This window comes from Syngnathus acus, chromosome 13 (genome assembly GCF_901709675.1).
Source record: "Syngnathus acus chromosome 13, fSynAcu1.2, whole genome shotgun sequence".
Lineage (NCBI taxonomy): Eukaryota > Metazoa > Chordata > Actinopteri > Syngnathiformes > Syngnathidae > Syngnathus > Syngnathus acus.
In genome coordinates, this window is record NC_051098.1 from 12,782,073 (window position 1) to 12,802,452 (window position 20,380).

The 20,380-nt window shown below is 47.8% G+C and overlaps 1 protein-coding gene across 9 annotated transcripts in view; it reads left to right on the plus strand.

Annotated features, from left to right (window-relative positions):
* The window catches only part of tenm4 (teneurin transmembrane protein 4), a 97,747-nt gene that overhangs the window by 54,246 nt on the left and 23,121 nt on the right, over nucleotides 1–20,380 (plus strand). For 4 of the 9 annotated variants that reach the window (XM_037267070.1, XM_037267075.1, XM_037267076.1 and 1 more), the window contains 11 exons: nucleotides 670–870; nucleotides 2,568–2,753; nucleotides 4,598–4,624; nucleotides 6,614–6,760; nucleotides 7,136–7,358; nucleotides 11,859–11,978; nucleotides 14,036–14,297; nucleotides 16,201–16,468; nucleotides 16,815–16,958; nucleotides 17,679–17,928; nucleotides 18,066–18,086. In XM_037267070.1, coding sequence (XP_037122965.1) covers nucleotides 670–870; nucleotides 2,568–2,753; nucleotides 4,598–4,624; nucleotides 6,614–6,760; nucleotides 7,136–7,358; nucleotides 11,859–11,978; nucleotides 14,036–14,297; nucleotides 16,201–16,468; nucleotides 16,815–16,958; nucleotides 17,679–17,928; nucleotides 18,066–18,086 — 1,849 coding nt within the window. The remainder of the gene's footprint in view (nucleotides 1–669; nucleotides 871–2,567; nucleotides 2,754–4,597; nucleotides 4,625–6,613; nucleotides 6,761–7,135; nucleotides 7,359–11,858; nucleotides 11,979–14,035; nucleotides 14,298–16,200; nucleotides 16,469–16,814; nucleotides 16,959–17,678; nucleotides 17,929–18,065; nucleotides 18,087–20,380) is intronic. The other 5 variants (XM_037267073.1, XM_037267080.1, XM_037267074.1 and 2 more) reach the window with 3 other exon arrangements.

A 20,380-nucleotide genomic window follows, 5' to 3' on the forward strand; every position in this document is an offset into this window, starting at 1 on the left:
AATGCGGGCCACAGCGCCCTTTAACATTTTTACCTTTCTTCGCCGCGACCTTCAGCCGCCCATGATTAATTGCCAGGAGACTTCCTTGTCAGTTTAGTCCTCCGGTCCTCGCACCTGGCGCACTAACCATCTGGCAAGAAGCGAGATGTTGTTTGTCCTACTACGGTGGCCTCTATGTCCACTTTGTGTCATTCTAAATGGGGGCAATGCAGGCGTGGTGTTTGTCCGTTTGCCATCTGTATGCGACATTCAGATATTGTTCGACTGGACAAAGTCAGCCTCATAATGGGATTGAACTGAAGGGCCGCCGTGCTCATGTGGTTTTGTGCCGGCGTTGTGGGAATTGTTCATCGGAGACGTGTTAAACATTGGCGGGGGGGGTGTTTTAACAGTCATGAAAGGGTGTGCACACTTGTGCAACCACATGTTTTGATTATTTTTTTAACACAGCCACATACATACACACTCAGTCATGAGAGGGTGTGCACACTTGTGCTACCACATGATTTGGTAATTTTTTAACACAGCCACAGAGGGTGTGCACACTTGTGCAATCACATAATCTCCATTGTTTTTTTGTACGGTACTTACTTCAAAACTGCATTTAAACTGGGGTGTGTAGACATTTTCTGTCTGCCTTGAACGGTGAAAGCTGAACTTTCTTTTCAGCGGACTGCCTGGACCCGACATGTTCCGGCCGAGGCGTGTGCGTCCAGGGCGAGTGCCACTGCTTTGTGGGCTGGGGCGGGCGAGGCTGCGACAGCCCCAGGGCCTCGTGCATGGACCAGTGCTCCGGACACGGCGCCTTCCTGGCCGACGCTGGCACATGCAGCTGCGACGCCAACTGGACGGGCCACGACTGCTCCACAGGTGAGTACGGCAGAAACGGCGTCGGTCGTCATTCAAAAACGCATTCAGGTATAAATGAGCCTTCGGAACAATTAGCCGAAAGCTTTGCTTGGTTAATAAAACGGCATCGTCTTAATTAGCAGCGCTAAATCATACCTTGACGGCCAAGCGGAAATAGCGCGCCGATCAACGGTTTTCGCCACCCTGAAAAAAACTTTTGTGGCACTCGGCAGCGAGGAAGGAAGATTTCATAATAGCAGAGACGTTTTTTAATTCCTCGATCAACAACCTTGACGTCTCTGGCAGCTCATATGAACGCTCTCGGATTTATATATTTTTCGCGTAATTGCTAGTTTGCTGAAAAGAAAACAGCTTGCATAGAAGTAAGATGTCAAAGGATTTTTTTTATTTTGGTTCTTTTTAACTTCCCGATGGATGAAAAACACCTCGCCCTTGTTTTACCTCCGCGGTGCTGTTTGATTTTCAAACGTTAGGGAGAAAGCTAGCTTTTCATTTTATAGCAAAGTAATTTTCCCCGCGTTGATTCCCCAATGGATTAAAGCCCTGGCTCCGATGCGCTGATAATAACGACACGGGCCTTCGATTGCTTCCGCTCAGACAGCAATTTGTTTTCCCTGAGATGACAATCTGTGTCTTCAGACTCCTTGGATATTCCAAGCGGTGCCTTAAAGAGGTAATCCGGGGGAGGGGGTGGGGGTATTTTGTCGAAGGCGGGCTCTGCAAATGATGATGAGTTTGCGCTTTATCCCGCTTTGTCCTGTTTATTGTCAAGTGTTCCCGTAATGCCACGTAATACTAAGCTCGCTGTCATACAGGTCGTCAAACAGTCTGCCTCTCAAAAAATTCCCTCGTCGCAAAGTCGCCGTGTGGCTTTGACGCAGTCTTAAGTCCGGGCCACGGAACGCCGCTCGCGTGTTTACGTTTGCGTCTACAATATAATTGGAAAAGCTAACAAGATGTTTTATAACCACTGGCGGAGCTAGGATTTTTATTTTTCCTTGGGGGGGGCTCGGGGGGGTCGGATGACTGTTTTTTTTTTGTTTTGTTTTTTACAAACCTAAAGTGTTCTTGTTAAAAATGCTGATTAGTATTAATTTATGATGTGTTCCCCGCGAATGGCGGCTGGAAGCTTCTCAATAAATTAACGCATGGCCTTGGCGCCGCTCGTCTTGTGCAGCGTTTACACGTCGCGTTTCCACTTTGCAAAGTACAAACTAGCTTCTTTTTCCCACACCGTCAAATGAACATCATCGTTTCAATTTGTGCAGCGAGCGAGACCCCCGGAGTCGATGCCGAGGTTGCTGCTCTTTTTACCATATGTGCTAACGAGCTAGTGCAAGATGTTCGCGGTCCCCCTGGGCACCTTTGGGTATTCTCAATATGGATCATTTTGTGTATATGTCGAGCTGATTGGGCGCCAGTGCCGCGGCTCGTTATCACACGCCATCGCGGTGCGACTTTTTTTTCTTTTTTTTAAACGAGCATACAAGTGTAACGTTAGCAAAACAAAAAAAAGGCAGAATGAAGACTAAGTCTGCTTCTGTGGGTCTTATTAGATTTGTATTGTGTGAAAATGCGGCTGAATCCTTTTCAACGTCCGTGAGACGAGCTAATGAAGCGTGGCTGCCTTTTCTCCACAATGACTCCTGGATTTGTCTTTTCTTTGACTCCCCCCTGTCCACTTTTGCTTCCCACAGAGATTTGCGCGGCCGACTGCGGCGGCCACGGGGTTTGCGCCTCGGGCACCTGTCGCTGCGACGAAGGCTGGATGGGCGCCGGATGCGAGCAGAGGGCGTGTCACCCGCGCTGCAACGAGCACGGCACCTGCAAGGACGGCAAGTGCGAATGCAGTCCCGGCTGGAACGGAGAACACTGCACAATCGGTAGGCCGGGTTTCAAAAAGGGGGGGGGGGGGTTCGAGTGAGGGAAGTGGCGGGTGGGAGGGAGGCTCGGAAAGCATGCTTAATTGAATTTGTGCAACTCAGTAAAGCATGAACGGGTTTACTCAAGGATCCGAGGCTTGCCTTCATGCATTTTAATGTGGGAATGTGCTAAGGTGTCCTTTGAGTTGACTCATCCTCTTCCTCTTTGCTCCTCATTTCCGCCCGCCCGATCCGCCTCTCGCTGTGTGTTTGCTCTCCTTGGCACTGCTTGTTTTGTCCGAATAGCAATGGCTTTCTGGAAAAGCTCACTCTTATTTTGTTGTTGTTTTGCCTCGGAACGAGATTGTGGTCGTTTCTTCTTTCACTGCACTGTACCTCCCATTTATTGTAACATTTGAGCATACGCGGCGAGCGACGACCCAAAAAGAATCCTGCGTGCTGGGGCACTTGCTGCCACTTCTTGACTCAAATTGCTCTCCTTAAGCCCTTTTCAAACTGCACTTAGGGCGTCATCAAGGAATTAAAAAAAAAAACGCTACACTGGAGTGCGGCGGCGTCTTTGTGACGAGGCCCTCTAATAGGAGAGAGATTTGCCGCTTATTTGCCGGATGAGGCCCGTGGATCCGTTGGAGCTGTATTTCGAATTGTATTTATTTTATTTGTCTTTGAGTCGTGCGTTTGCGCCTCGCAGCAATTTTTCAATTATTTTGTGTGTTTGATGATGATGGATGTTGTGAGGATTGACAGCTGTTGAAGGGTGACTGGAGCTCAGCTGGGCACAGGTGCCTTTCCATTTCGTTAGCGCGCCGCTATTTAATGTCAGGCCTGTCAGAGCCGCTCGGCGTCAAGAGCGTCGGGCTATCCGGAGGTCGCGCTGTCAAAATCCGCGCCGCCCGACTCGGAGCTCGGGCCTCCGCAAAGAATTTTGGACAAATTTAAGTTTGTTTAGGATTATGAGTGGACGGACCCAAAACTTCGAATTCATCGTGATGTCAACTCCAATCTTTACTGCTGTTGAAAACGTTGAGTGGCGCGTGCTCTAACTTTACCGGAGCAAGTTCTGTTTGTTTGGGCGACTTTGTGATCCCTCTGGGGGAGCCCAGCCAAGTGAGGACCGCTAACCTTTCGATTGCAAGAGTCGATTCAAGAAGCTTGTTAGCGTTTTTTCTATTTTCCTTGTTTGCTCCCCGTTGCCACTTGGGAAGAAGCGTGCCTTTTAGTTTAGGTAAACTCAAAGCTGATTAGAAAGTGATACAGAGAACAGAAAGCGCCTTACATTGATCTGATGACATTTTTACGGTTCAGCAAGCAGCGGGTCACTTTGACCCATAGACAGTTAACATCCGGCCGGTCAGACTGACCCATGAAAATTCGTTATGGGTCGAACGTGTCCGACTGATGCGACGACATTCAGCCAGTCACATTGCACGAACGGAGAACCTTTCCTCAGACCTTGTCGTTTTTGAGCCCGGTCTGTAAATGTTTAATTATAGATGGAGCCTTTTGAAGTCCCGAACAGAATATCCCTCGGCGGCGGCCATTAAGAAGCCAAAGCTCACCATTTGAAATCACTTGTCACAATCAAGGCGTCTCGTTTCGACCCCTCCGTCTGCCAAAGTGCGTTTGAAGATGAAAAGGTCCCCGAGCGCATCGATCGGTCTTTTGAAAGCGCTCCCGCGAGAGAGGCGGGCGGCGTCCGACGGGATTCCGCACGGCTCCTTTTCATCCCCCGCGTTGGCTGTTGTTTGTCGCTTTTGCTTGAGATGCATGCTTTCTTTTGGTTTTGTGGCACACTAACACTCTGCCTTCCCTTACTCTATTGTCCTTGTCTTTTATCTCCCAAGCTCACTATCTGGATAGGGTAGTGAAAGGTACGGCATTCCTCCTTTTTTCTTTTCCACGTCCTCCTTCGTCCATCATCGTTTGTGTGACTGCCATCAACCGACAAACAATGCCCGCCAACCGACGCCATGAACCACCTTTTGGCGCCATTGTCACGTCATCATCTCCACTTAGCACCTTCACACCCACTCGCTCGTGTTGTACAACCTTTTTCCGCGAGTCGAAAGGTTGGGGGCGTGGTTCGCGGTGCCGATTAAGCAGTTAGCCTTCTTAGCTCAGATGGCTAAGCTTGCCAGCACTCGCTAGTAGCACAACTTCACATTGGCACGTTAGAGTTTTTGTTAAGTTTGCTAGCACTCGCTAGGAGCACAACTTCACATTAGCACGTTAGGATTTTTGTTGACAAGCTAACACCTGCGTACTATGGGCTCATCTCATTTCTCTGCATTTGTAACTTCCTAGGGCTTCTAACATATCACTTTATGAAATCTCGGTGTCTAGGATAGATGATGACATTTTCTAACAGTAGTAGCCTCCAGCAGCCGCCACCTTTCTTCAGGGAAATTAAGAGAAAATCGTATTGTTTTGTTCTGACCGCAGCACATTATCTATTCTGCCTTTTATTGAAATTGATTTTTGAGGAGCCCGTCATCATTTAGCAGAGGCCTTTTTAAATCAGTGAATGCCAAAGCGCAATTGATTTTCTTGGTAGGACGGACGACGTGGTTAAAAGCTTTGCAGTATTTGATTATCAAACATGCAGAACAATGGCACGTAGACACTCACTCAGAAAGTGCATCAATGGCATTCAATACAAAAGCGCTCTACCTATTGGGCGGAAAGAATTATTTTTAGTTAAATCTTAAATACCCCCTTTCACATTTCTCCCCGCCCGTTTTCCCACCATTTGATGTAAGCTCAAAGAGGAAACGTCAACTCGGCTGCTCCCCGCACTTGACAAAATGGGTCAGCTCAGCACGGCGCTTATCAAGGCACCTCGCGAACAACGCAGAGCGTGACAGACGTCCGTGTTTGATATCTGGCGCGGCACCATCGCGATCGCTCGTGAGCAGATAATCGGCAAACCAGACATTTGCGGGGAGATGCTCCTGAATAAACATCCTCGTGGTTAGCATCCCGCTTTCTAGCTCAACAAAACAACCCCCACACACTGGCTTGTTCTCCCTGCTGGCGTTTCTGTTGCCTTTGGCTCCTCTCAATGGTGGAACACACACATAATCCAATTTTTTTTTTTTTTTTTTTAACTGCTTTCAAAATTGTTAAATCCAAATGAATGTACTCTACATTAAATTTGAAGATACCGTTTTAATGAATTTCATTTTAATCTACTTGATCCAGTTTACAGGATCAGGTGTTTGATTTATCAGCCCGTCAGCACAACTTAAAGACGAGGGTCCGTGTCAAAATATTAGGAACAGATGTGACATGCGAATGAGATCTTTTGATTTATTATCAGCCCACGTTAACGACATGAGTAAATAATGACATATGGTGGGCTTCGATAGCAGTCCATCGTATGTGTGTGGGTGAGTGCGTGTGTTTGAACATGATCGTAAGTAGAGTGTGAGTGTGTCATTATGCTGCGTGAAGGCGGGTAATGACTCCGGCATCGACTGCGAGGATTGGGCGCATCTGAGTGCACGGCAAAGGGATATTAGCGGCTTGGCTGAAGGTGTATCGCATTGATCAACTTGAAGCGGAGGGTCATTACTTTTGCCCCTCCAGGCACTCGCCACGGAACAATCACAAAACGGAGGAGAGTGTGTGTTTGTGTGTGTGCGCGCGCGTCAACATCCGGAAGGGCCGGGAACATGAATAGAAATGCTAACTCATCGGTAGTCAAACTGGGGTTCCCGGGATCACCTGTGTCTGCAAAAAAATTGCAGTAAATTGTCGTGTGGTCGTATTTTGAAAAGTGGAAAGCTACAAACGGGAACTCATCCTACAGGATTAATTTTTTGGTGGGGGGGAAAAAAAAACGTACACTGTCTTTGCAGAGGGCTGTCCCGGTTTGTGCAACGGCAACGGCAGGTGCACGCTGGGTAACGGCGGCTGGTACTGCGTATGCCAGCTGGGCTGGAGAGGCAGCGGCTGCGACACCTCCATGGAGACGTCCTGCGGTGACGTCAAGGACAACGATGGCGGTAAGGCGCGGACAAATTAAGACGAGCTAAAGTAGGGGGTTCGCTGGCTTTTTGTGTCCAGGAAGCCAAGGAACATCTTGCTATTCCCGCATCAATCTACCGTGGATTCAATGTTAGCGCTAATAATTCCTTCCAAATGATTCCGCGACGATCCGAGTCACGACCGGTGGACCCCCGGTTTGAGAGGCACCACTCTAAGCAGCCCCGAGCGCTAACAGGCACACACTCAGCGCCCCTCGGCCGGGACGTGACTTCCTGCGCCGCGCAGCTCATTGCGGGCTCTTCTGTTGCGGCCCATGTGACAGATTTAAAACAGGAGTGAATTGCTCAGACACACAAAATGTTTTTTACTCATGGTTGTTGTGACCTTGCCAGACGGCCTGGTGGACTGCATGGATCCAGACTGCTGTCTCCAGGCGACGTGTCACAGCACGTCACTGTGCGTGGGCTCGCCGGATCCCCTGGACATCATCCAGGAGACGCAGCTGTCGTCGGGCAACCAGGGCAAGGCGCAGAGCTTCTACGAGCGTGTGCGCTTCCTGGTGGGCCGGGAGAGCACCCACGTGGTGCGCGGCGGCGCCAGCCCCTTCGACGCCAAGTGAGTGGGAAGCTTTGCCGCGCTCCTTTGCGGTTCTGACATTGCGTTTGTCGCTGACTCACTTAATTAGCAACGCATTCAACATTCCCTGATCTTAGATACGAGCCCTGCATCAAAAGGGTCAAAGTATTAGAAAATGCAATCAATCATTAAGGATTGATATGAGGGTACAGATTTGTGAAAAATAAAATTTTCTAAGTTTTTAGTAAAGCCTGACCCCTGGCAATAAATAGTTTTTTTAATTTAGTATATTTAATTATTATTTTCTAATTACATTTTGAGTCACACTGCATGATATTTGAATTATTTCTATTTTCTTTCATATTTTAAATGTATTTGTAATGACTTTTTTTATGTATTTTTTAACATATTTTTCTGAATAATAGACTGATTTTATTTGTATTTTATGTTCCTTTTTGTTGTTTTAAAAAAAGATAGAATTCATTTATACTTATTGTCACTCAAAAGTGAGCACATTTTTATCCTGATGCGGCTCTTTCATTGGATCTCAGGAGATGTGAATGTGCAAAACCCGTTGCCTTCCAAGCCGAGCGTTAGCCGACTTTCCTGCCGCGTGATCTTTAAAACACGAGAGCAAAGGCACTCGTTGCATTCACCTTAAAGCAATTACATGCAATAAACAAAGCCTCCAATCCGTTCCAATAGGCGGATAATGAATTGTTGCAAGTGTACAATGACTAAATGCTGCAAAATAACATTAGCCAGGAGCCCCGCTCGTTGCTCGTTATTGCCTTCTCGGAGTTATTTAGCACGTTATTACTTAAGACAACTGCGCTATAAATAACTCCGGCAAGAACGAGTGTCACCGGGGTGTTTTTTTTTGGGGGGGGAGAATGGGATGAAGGCAGCTGGATGAAGTAATGGAGGGTGAAATGGGCAGCCGGCAGCGGTTGCGCGTCCCTTGACGGATGACGGACGGACGATGATGGACAAACGTGGAATGAGGCGGGAAAAAAAAAAAATTCTGAGCGACGTCAACGGCGTCTCATATTCATGTATCGTGATTACTTTTACTGTAATCTATCTGAGGCCTGCTCCCAGAGGCGGGCGCTTGCCAGAGTCGCCCTCCTCCCCCTGTCACCCCGCCTTTTGTTTCCCTCCCGCTTCATCTTGAATCGCTCGTCACCTTATTTGCATCCCGCTTTGGAAGTCACTCGTCTTTTTCCACTTGCGACAAATCAGCATCAAAACTGCAAAATAAGTCAACAATATCACATATTGTTTTGACTTTGCGATTAGCATTTTTTTTTTCTTCAAATGGTGTCAAGAAAACAAACAGCGCCGCGTGTTGTTATTTTCTGACGGGAAAGGTTATGGTTTCAGACGTCATTATTTTTAGCTCAACTTTGTACGCGTATTTCAAAAGTCTCTCAGTTCAAGCTGGATCATTTTTCCAAGCACAAAGGCAACACATTTTTCTCTGCTGGCACTCAAACAAATGTTTTGAATTGCCTTAAAAAAATACGAAAGGAAGGCCTGTCACCTACTTACGATCGGGGCTCATTTGGAGGACTACCGGGATACTCAATTGGATCGATTCGCAAGTCAAAGTACAAAGCCTGAACCAAAATGGCAGCTTCAAGCCAAAATGGCCGACTTCCTATTCAATTAGGTTAGGTGTTTGTTTATCTTATTTTTATTTTGCCTTTATACGGCAGTTTCCAGTTTGCGGCGCTTCCATCCGAAGGTTCCTTGTGAAGCGCCGCGCGTGCACCAAACAGTGACAGCACCCCACCTAACCCCGTTGACATTTTCTCCGGCTGTCAACAAGCACTCGCCGGACGAGCAAGGGGAGAAAAAAAAAAAGAAGTAGCGCGAGATAGCAGAAGCCGCGGCCATAAATAAGTCAAACGTAGAGAACCCAGAGATGAGCCGCGAGAACGGAGGCTCACCTAAAAATATCAGTGACAATCTATTATTCATGCCCGGTGTTGGTTTCCCACCGACAGAAGCGAGCGCTTCTGACAGCCCTGTTCGGGGCCTTCGGATGGGCTCCCGGCACCTTTTCTGATACGGCCGCCCGGCCGATCAGCTTTCCATTGATCCCGCTTAACCGCTTCCTCGTTGACATGTCGGAGCTCGCCGCCCTCTGATGTTTGCCACCGCAAGAAGCTGCAGAAGGTGTCACCCGGTAAAGCGGCCGCCGCTGCAGAAAAGCTCCTCGCTCGCTCCGGCGTGACACGCGATACAAGAGAGCGACGAGGCCCCCGGTGGCGGCGGCGGCAACCGTGCACGCCGGATGGAATAGTAAACAGGAGACACTGAAACGCCACAAAAAGACAAACTTAACAAAACCGGAGACGGTAATGAAGTCAAGGTGCCGTACCGGGCCATTAATCCTTTCCGGCACCTTTGTCAAATTTAATCTGTTTTTAATCTTGCTTACATTTGATTTTTTTTCTGGCGGATACCGGACAGAATAGTAAGTAGGGACAGCCAGAGAAAGCGATTGATAGCCAACAGAGGTGTTATTAGCGTCAGGCCATTAGCGCCACTTGTTGTGTTTCTTCTCGGCGGGCTGGAGCGAGCAAATGCCGTTCTTCACCGTTGTAATAAGCCGGCCCGACGTCTGTGTGAGTTGTACGCTGTCGAGACCTTCTTGAAATGACTTCATTTCTTCATCGTTATTATTGTCAGGACAAATAAATTGCCAATTTGCCGTTTTTCCCCATGCTCAATTTATTTAGAAAAAAAAAAAAAATCAACCCTCAAAGGTCGTTTAACATGACCCACAAAAATGCCTCATACACTCAACGAGGATCAGCGAGACACAGCGGACATTTTACAGTTCGAGCCCTGCCTAAACATTTTACCCAGAAATGTGAATTTTGGTAGCCATGTCCATTATGAGTAGACCCACAAAAAAAAAAACTCCAGACAGGAAGTCAGCCATTTTGGTTCAAAGTGGCTATTTTTGGTTTGTTTTGTCCATTTCCACTGAGTACATCAAAAAGCAACTCATTGGGTTGCATTATCCCGAAGCAGTTCTTGAATCCGGCGGTCCAAATTGCAGCCGCTCATGTTTACACTCAATGTGGCCTCACTGGCAGATATGCACTGTGAGCTTTCCAACCGGAGATAAGGCCCAAAAGGTCCTCGGTGACTTGCACCCGATCCTTCACCCTCAGCGTCTCCTTCTTCGGGCTCTGTTTAACGTCAATATTTAAATCATTTGTCTTGACACGAGGGAGGAGGAGGAAGAGTCGTCTCGGCGGGGCGGGAGAGGAGATAGTTCCACTTTGACGCATCCTGAAAGAAAACCCGCCACGATCGGCTTCCTCAAATAAAATAAACCGCTGGCGTGAATGATGACGGCGGGTTAACTCTGGCGGCAATTGTCTGCAAACACGGCCAGCCGTATTCGCTTGTTTACGGCCAAGGTCTGCTGAAGGAGAGCCAGGCTCATTAACATAGAAGCAGGTTCCTGGGGAATGGCCTAGTAGGAGGTGAATGATCTTGCCTTTGGTAAGGACATGTTGAGGGCGGCCGCTAACATGGCCGCTGTTAATTGTTTCCGCTCTGTGGCAATATTTAAGACCTAAACCGCCATTAAAAATAGCCTTTTTGTCAAGGGAGTGTTTTGTTTCGGTCACAAACAATGGCTGACCAAAGTGGAGGTGCCAAGTCGGAATTCAACAAGGGAGACGGGAGTTTTGGAATATTGCCCACTTTGGTGTAAAAAAAAAAAAAAAAAAAAAGCTTTTTTTTCCCCGAACTAGTTTCAACAAAGCACCTGAGGTCGTCTCAAGATTACCGCTCGAAAACGTAACAAGCCTGTTTTGACAATGGAGGTAGTTTTTAAATGTAGAGTGTAAATGTCATTGAAATAAATTTACTTCAGCACAGTAGATATTTTGTTACTTGCGTCGGCCACTAAAGGATGATTGGTCACCGCCGATTGGATCTCATTTGGCGACACGGATGTCCAGGTGGACGACTCGACGTTTCGATAAGCGGCCAAACGAGTCTGCCAATCTTCACTCTTTACTTTTTCCATCGCAATGAGAAAGATAAGTCATGCATATTTTTTGATTAGTGCAAAAAGCAAAGCTTCGTTATCTCATTATCGCTCCAGCTCGGCTATGAAAGAAAAAACCCTCAGAGACGTGCAAAGTGTTTTATTTTTGTTTTGCTTGATTGCTTTTATTCTGTACCATGTTTTTCTTTTCAATCTTTCGACTGGTTTCTCGCTGCAAAGAAAGATTTGCTTCCTTCTCACAAATATCCAGCATTAGAACTGGAACAGAAAACTCTCCCGTACAAAAGCCCGAAATTGTTTCCTCCAGCAATCAGATCCGCATCCCCGCCATTGTCTTTTGATGCATCATCCAACAATAAACTCATGTTTGCCGCGTCCCACTTTCATTCAAGACGCTCTTCCTCGTTTGCGAAGGGACAATTATTCTTCTGCATCATTAAGCACGAGCTACAATTTGTCGTCCCGGTAGTGACCTCGTCGCTTCTCCCTTTTCGCCGCAGGCACGCGTGCGTCATCCGCGGACAAGTGGTGACCTCGGACGGAACGCCGCTGGTGGGCGTCAACATCAGCTTCGTCAACAAGCCCTCGTTCGGCTACACCGTCACCAGACAAGACGGAAGGTAAGAGGCATCTTTTTTCTCGCCGCTCCAGCGCCGCCATTGATCTGCCTGCCGCTTTCCAATTTGGGAGCGCCGGGCGCAATTCCCACACACATCAAACAAAGCCCTTCTGGTGCGCGCTCGTAAGTTCCGCTTCAGTTGCGGCGGGCGAGGGAAAGAAATCAAATATGCCAATTCAAAGCGAGCAAGCTCGGACGGCGCGGCGCAGATGGACGTTGTTTAGTCGACAACGGCGCTTTGGGGAGGAATTAAGGGAGGCGTTTCATTTCAGACGCCCTTTACGTAATTTGCCTCATTTTTATTCTGCGCGTTAGCTCGGCTAGTAAACGACCAGTAATCCTCATCTCACTGGTAAAACTATTTATATGTCAGCAGGTGGTTTGTTTAACTAGCAACGGGAAATAACCAGCTTGGCGTTCACTGCATCGGTCTCTTGATTAAATAATAGCGCTTTTAAAAATTGTTCAAAAATTGGCAAACGAAAACAAAAATGTCCGTTTTCTTATACATTAATACATACGAGAGAGATAATGACATTTAAACACCCCCTCAAAAAAAAAAAGCCAACTATTGATCATTTTACTCTTTAGTGCAACAAATACTAATAAATCATGTCATTTGTGGAGACTTTCTCAAGATTTTTTGAATAAATCCCAAAACAAATAAATCAATATAATAATCAGACATAAATAATAATAAATAAATCCAAATAAGCGTAGATGTGAGAGTTAACGGATATCAAGGATGTATGGCTTTGGGGGGCGTTCCCAGAGCGACGCCCATGTATCCAAACAAGGCGCCCTCCCTCCCTCCCTCCCACATTTGGCGTCTGTCTCGGAAGAGTGAAAGCCGCTGCGTCCCGATCCGTGCTCCACTTCCCGTTGACATTTTGATCACTTGGCGGTGTCTGGAAAAAGCGCACACGCTTGATCCTTTTCCCCGGCCTTTCATCGACATCCCTCATCATCAACTCGCCTCTAATCTGCTTTGGCCTTGAAGCCGTTTCCTCTCTGACTTTCTTCTTTGCTTTCTGCGACGCCGGCTTTCTTCATCTCTTCTCCCCCGTGTGTTTTTTTTTTCCCTCACGCAAAAAATTCTATACGCTTCTCTCGGAGGCATCTTAAGTGTAAACAGTCCTCAATCTTCGATGCTTTCCATCCTGTAAACACGGGGCGGCCGCTCCCAAAGCATTCCCTCCTGCAATCACTGTAAACAGGCTCAGTGCAGCGTGAAATCAGAAAGGCACCTGTTCAGTCACTTAGAAATGGGAAAGCTGTCCGGGCTCATTTCGATGATGTGTTCTATGTTGTCCAAGGCCCGCAAAGTTTTCTGTCGTAAACAAAAGTTATGGGGCGGGTTCTTCGCCTGGCGTCATTTGCTTTTTTTTTTTCCCAGCATTCATCAAAAAAGCAAATCACAGAAAAGACTAAATGCTTGCTAAATGAGTTCCTCAACATACTTTCAGCTGCAGTGAGAAAGATTTCCCGCATGTCATATTTGACAAAGGCCCTCATCGATCGCTGCCTACACAGGCTCCTCCCCCCCTCCCCTCCCGTAGACGTTACACAAATCTGACCCCACAAGTCTCCGAGCTGTACTTTTAATGTCCAGGCCGCTACTTTGCTGTAGCGCGACCTCCCGCTGCGCATACAAGCATGTCCACGGGGGGCTCCAGGTGAGCGGGTCCAAATTGGCTCTCAGCAGGAAGTGACAAGAACCACGCGGGTCCGATAGCACGCGCGCACCCCAAGGCACGGAGCCGATAATTCGGCCCAGTCGATGGATTTGCACGTCGGGGCTTTAAGAGTCGTGTTGGAGCGGACTGCCTCCATTGGAGGGATCGATGGCGCTTTCTAGCTAGCGTGCACTCGGACAATGAGCACTTAGAGAATGACCGCTTTTGATTGATGCTGTCAGAGAATTTTTTATTTACTTAATATTCAGTGTGCAGTATGTCCGGCTAAATGTAAAAGTATGATGTAAAAAAAATATATATAATTATTTAATTAAAAATAAAAAATAAAATAATAATTAAATGACTTGTCTCGCGTTCCCAGTTTCGACTTGGTGACAGACGGGGGCATCGCGGTGGCGCTGCACTTTGAGCGCGCGCCGTTCATCACGCAGGAGCACACCCTGTGGCTGCCGTGGGGCCGCTTCTTCGTCATGGACACGGTGGTCATGCGCCACGAGGAGAACGACATCCCCAGTTGTGATCTCAGCAGCTTCGCCCGGCCCAGCCCCACCGTGTCGCCGGCGCCGCTCACCGCTTTTTCCGGATCCTGCGCCGAGAGGGGGACGGTGGTGCCCGAAATACAGGTGAGTCGGACTCAAACATTTGTGTGTTTGTGCGTGCGTGTGTTTGTGCAGACTCTGCCGACTATTCATCAAGCGTAATAGTCGTCGCCGTGATCTGGTCTCTCGGGCGTAATTGCTCTTCTCGGCAACTTGGCCACTTTCCAGCGTGTCGAGCGCGGATGACTACACATGTTCGCGATGTCAGCCGAGCGTCGCGTTGATAATTTAACCCTGAAATCTGTGTCATTGTTAGTTTGATGGCTAATTTAGTCGACCAATTTATACCTGACGCGTATCAGACAATGAAAATAGTCTGCCTGAAGAAAAGCCAGCTTTTTGTGCAGTCAAGTGAGTATTGAGGAGAAACGGATGACGTGCGTTGGGTTCAAGCTCGAACTCGTGGAAAAACATGAGCGGGGTGTGTGCAGTCAAGGCAAAGCGGCGCGTCGACATTACGTACAACGCTCAAGCCCAAAAGAGTCAATAAAGGTGTAATGCCAGCCAAGGCCGCTTTGAATAATTTCTGAGCTGTGGACCTCTGTTCATGAAAAGATGGCCAAGTTGCTGAAAGGAGCAAAGCATGGCAAAAAAAAAAAAGTTTCGATGTTTATGTTCAGCTCAAAATCATCTTATCGCAAACGTTTCTGTTATTTGGATCAATGTCAACCTGATGGTGTTTTTAGGGCGCATCTCCGCCTTCTTGTGGCGGCATTTTCCGAACAAAATTGGCCTTTTTAAGCGAATAAATGGAAGTTTACAGGTCAGACTGAACCCATCCCTCCAGACTTCTCCTCCGCTCTCGCGAAACAAATTCCTTCATCTCGTCTTAATTTTGTTGAAAATAGCGACAAAGCGGGCTTACCGGGACGCGTTGACCTCTTTTCCCCACAAAGTCGCCATCATGGAGCGCACGGGACGGCGTGTCTAACAGGCGTCTCTTTGCCCTTTTCTAATTACTATCTCGTCTCCCAGTTTGCCTGCTAAGATTTATGGCATTTCAGTGAATTTGCAATGAGTCTACTTATAGCCTCCGCCCGCTCCCCTTTCGGAGGGCCGCCCTCTGCTCGCCGTGCCTCACGAGGGCCAATGCGGATCAATCGCCCTCCGAGCAAAATGCGCCGCTGACTGACGTGTCCTCTGACCAGCGTTACGGCAGCTCGCCATTTTAATTGTTATGCAAGATCTCGCCGTACGCAAAAGCAGGGCGAGGGTGGCCAAAGGTGACTTAATTAGAGCGGAGTGGAATAAAGCGGCACTCGTTGACCTTTAGCTGCAACGTGAGCGCCACCCGACACGCGCCATATATTACCCGCCCGTGTAAGGCGCCGGCCCGAGGGCAAGGCAGCGGCGCCGCCGTCGTGGTGGCGGGACGGAGCGCTTGTAATGAAGGACATTTCTGTTATGAAATCAATGCGGGAAACTATTCAGCGCGCCATAATGAAGAAATCCTTCAGCGCGTCGCCGCGCTATAATTGTCCTCCTATTGATGCCGTCGATCCGCTGGCAGGAAAGGTTATGAATAATACGTGACAGTCTGCACTGGTCAGCGGCCAGAAGGGAAGACAAATGCACGTTGGTTGTGAAATGAAAGGCCGTATGGATTTCCAGGGAGTATTTATGGGCACGTGTTGCTTCGCGGCGGTCACTTGCAAAACCTGGCCGGGAATTGAAACGGAATAGAGAAGATGAGGACCGGCAAATGTTTGGCAGAGTGTCGCTAAACGTTTTAATTTTTTTGTTTAGAAAAATAATTCTAGATTTATTTATTTTTATTATGAAATAATCTTAAAAAACGTTTTGAATATTTTTTGGATGGGATTTCAAATTGAATAACCATATGTGTGTTTTTTTTTACATTTATTTATGTTTATTTATTTATTTGTAATATATTTTTTAATGTATTTATTTATTTGCTCCCGTGCAGACGCTGCAGGAGGAAATCCCCATACCGGGTACGGACATGAAGCTGGGCTACCTGAGCAGCAGGACAGCGGGCTACAAGTCCATCCTGAGGGTGACGCTGACCCACGTGGCCATCCCGTTCAACCTGATGAAGGTGCACCTCACGGTGGCCGTGGAGGGCCGGCTCTTCAGGAAATCCTTCCCGGCGGGGCCCAACCTCTTCTACGACTTTGTGTGGGACAAGACGGACGTCTACAGCCAGAAGGTCTACGGCCTGTCCGAAGCTTTTGGTCAGTGAGGAAACGTCCGTTTTGTCTCAACCACATCATCGGATCATTTGAACATTTTCATGTTAAAGTTGCACTTGAATGCTAATGTAGCTTTTTGATGGTTTTACCCTAGAACCGATCGTTACCTTTATTTCCTACGGGACAAATCACTGGTTGGCTTTCCACCATATTGGGAAAATAACTCTTGCGCTACATAAACACTTTTATAAGCAATTAGAGGCCGCCCTGTGGGATCCAGTGCGGTGGCTTACCACCGCAGCCCGGCTTGTTTTGAGTCTTCCCGTTTTCCAAGTTATAATGCGCTAACCTTACTCTTTTTTTTTTTTTTTTTTTTTTTTTTTTTAAGTGTCTGTGGGTTTCGAGTATGAATCATGCCCGGACCTGATCTTGTGGGAGAAGAGGACGGCCGTTCTCCAGGGATACGAAAGCTCTGCCTCCAAGCTGGGCGGATGGACCGTGGACAAGCACCACGCTTTGAATATACAGAGCGGTGAGTCAACTTCACAATCCCTATTTGCATTGTTCTATTCTGGAGGGGGAGGGGGGGTCATTTTTTGTTGCCCGCCGACAGCCGCCCACAAACTGCAGGAGAAAGTACAATCGGCACACACACACACACACACTTTCTACATTTTTATACACTGTCTATCTACCGCTGTCGATTTTCTTCCCGGCCAACCAAGGGGTCAATTTTTCCATTCCTGCCAAATGGCTCTTGAAAAGTGGATGAAGAGAGAAGAAAGTTTGGAGCAGTCTCCTGTCACGAGCGACGGCCTCATCAGAGGAGATGAGGCGTGCTGATAGGAAAAGTGCTCGGGAAGCTTTGATCCGTCACGCCGAGTCAGGGGGTGGGAGAAGCTGCGGGCAGATTCCACGAGACGTGGCCAGCGGCGCCGGGCCCCGCCCCCTCGCTTCTTTGGCTCCGGCGCGTCATGTTCGTGCCCATCCTTTTTAGAATCAAGCCTAATTTAATTGCCGACAGCTTGCTCGCCGAAGCCATTGCGAGATTTAATCATGCCCTGGGAGGAGGATGCTTGGCTGGTCCTCGTTGATAGACCAAATGTTGCTCTGCTCAGACCACTCGCTCTCGCCACGCTCTCCGTGACGTGCGGCGCATTTCAAACAGCAGCTCTTTGAATTCATGTAAACTTGAGTTGATCCTCACGCCATTCAAAAAAAAAAAAAAAAAGAACATTTCGTCCCCCACCAGGCATCCTCCACATGGGCAACGGGGAAAACATCTTCATCTCGCAGCAACCGCCCGTCATCGGCAGCGTGATGGGCAACGGCCGGCGCCGCAGCATCTCGTGCCCGAGCTGCAACGGCATGGCCGACGGGAACAAGCTGCTGGCCCCCGTGGCGCTGGCGTGCGCCTCCGACGGCAGCCTCTACGTGGGCGACTTCAACTACGTGCGGCGGATCTACGCCACGGGCAACGTCACCAGCGTCCTGGAACTCAGGTTGTTGCCTATCATCTTCTCTTCATTGGCATTAATTCCCAGTTGCGTTTGATTAACTCGACCCGCTAACAAGAGTGTTTTACTAGCAGCTAACATTTGTTGTCTGTCTTGTGCCCTCCGTCTGCTACTCTTGGCAGAAATAAAGACTTCCGGCACAGGTAAGGCAAAGAGGATCGAAAAAGATGATTCCACTTCCTTTGCTCCCTTCCCTTTTGCCTCTCTGTGAACCCAATTGTGACGCTGGCTTCAAAGTGGAAATTATACATTGTGCGCAGATAGTGGCTGTCTGCTTTACTGTCGTCTTCGTACAGCTGATAGCGTTGCATTTTTTTTAACCGGCCTTCATCTCGCACACGCCACTGCTTTGCATCTGCATCTCCTGCTTCTCTGGATAATTAGCGCTTCCTCAAATACAAAGGGGGTATATTAGCAGGTTTTCGACAAATAATAATGAATAAATTATGTAAAAAATATATATATATATATAAATATATATATGATAATATAAATATATATAATATAAAATATATAATAAATATAAGTTATGCAAAAACAATTGGATGTCATTTCGAATTTTCTATTAGACATGCCTTTGTTAGCATCTTGTGGCGTTTATAAAAGATAAAAATCATTGTAGGGTAAACATTTCACAGCAAAAAAAACAAATATGTGTCGTGAATATTTGAACATTATTTTTATATTATTTTTTTAAGTGCTAACTTATGATTCTGCCCACCGACCACAATCGGAGGACATAGTTTGTACTCAATATAGCCTTCCTTAATCTGGCCGCATTTATGGCAGTCGCTTTGCTTGTTTACCGACATGGTAAAATCCCCAGCGTGCCCAGCGTGGCGTCCATTTTCCCCGACTAAGCATCTCCACTCAATGTTGTGTTTATTGTAGTTTATCCGGCGGAGTAGAAATGAGCACGTAATTCATTGAGCTTAAAGGTTTGCAGAGCCGTCTGCAGATACGGCACGTCTCGGGCGAAAGGGCTCCTGATTGATTTCCCATCACGGGGTCACGACTCCAGACGGCCAACATGTGGTCAAATAGGGAATGAAAAGCCGAGCGGGGTCGGTCACTGGCCCCCATTTAGGGAAAAGAAATGTACGGCACAGTGGCTGGCTGCCCGATTGACTTTTCAGTCTGTCTCAGCAACTAATGAGGCAAAGGTTCAGTGCGCCTTTGGACGACTTGATGTGTCCATTTCCAGGTATCTGCACAATGTGACTTGCAGACTTTCATTGGAAAAAAAGCACTACTTTTAAAGTCGTTTTGTTTGTGGGCTCAATTAATTGTAAAGAAAACACAAGCAAATGATGCCAGAATCAAAAGTTCTATTGAGGGAATTGCACCTCCCTGCCAGCAGGGGGTGCTAGTCAAGCGGGGGCATCGTATTAGCAATTTCGTTTTATCCAAATATTTGGGTCTTGGAATGTTGTCGTTTTTCTCACTCTGGGCCAGAAGTAGCCACTCGCCTGGTCGCAACTCCCTATCTCCGTCCCACGTCGTCATGGTAACCGGAATCACGCAGCAGAGTGTCTTGATGGTGACCTTGAGACTAATGCGGGGAGGTCTTAGTCCTTTAATACACATTGTAATGGGTTTGCCGCACCGTCGGACGACGACAAACACAAACTCGTCAGTGTGCGCTGCCTGCTGCTCGCTCCAGATTAAAATAGCCAAATCACGTCCCTTTGTTCTCGCCGCCGCATTTGCATGATAACAAGGAGATTTATTCAGAAGGAGAAACAGCGTGCGTCGGTATAAAACAGGCAAAATCCCGCCGTCGGCGTGCGAGCCGCGCATGCCGATACGGGACTGAGGGGAGGTGGCCGCCCGCTTCACCCCGCGTTGGTGTTCATTGACCCCCCGCTAAGGATGTCCCCCCACGCCCTCCCGCTATTTCTGCGCTAGCATGCGGCAAAATCCAATTATCTCCTACAAACTAGATGTTGTCGGTGAATATGGATGGCCGCGGGCGCTGAAGGTCGGCGAATAACGCTTCCTGCTTTTGAAAGCGGCTGCTCTACATACGCCCCTGGAGCCGATAAGCTATCAGCTGATTGCACCTGCCGACGAGAATTCCGTTATTGAGGTTGGATACCAACCTACTTCTCCGTTTGTTGTCGTTTTTTTTTTTTTTTTTATATTCCTCCTTGGCCAGCTACCTTATTTTGGATGTGGTCGGAGGGCTGGATGTCAGCTGTTGGTTGAAGGTCATTTGTCAAATGAAATCAGTTGACACTCCCGACAGAGCCTCGCCTTGTTGTGGCATTCTAAGAAAACAGTAAGCCACGAAAGAACCCCTCAAGGTTAAAGAGTAGAGATTGGCTCCTAATCCACTCTGAATGACGGCCAAGCGTCTCCATAATGCTTATCGGGGGCCTGCCGAGCGTCCGATAAACTCGGGTTATCTTTGAAGTGGACGCTAATGACTACCTTG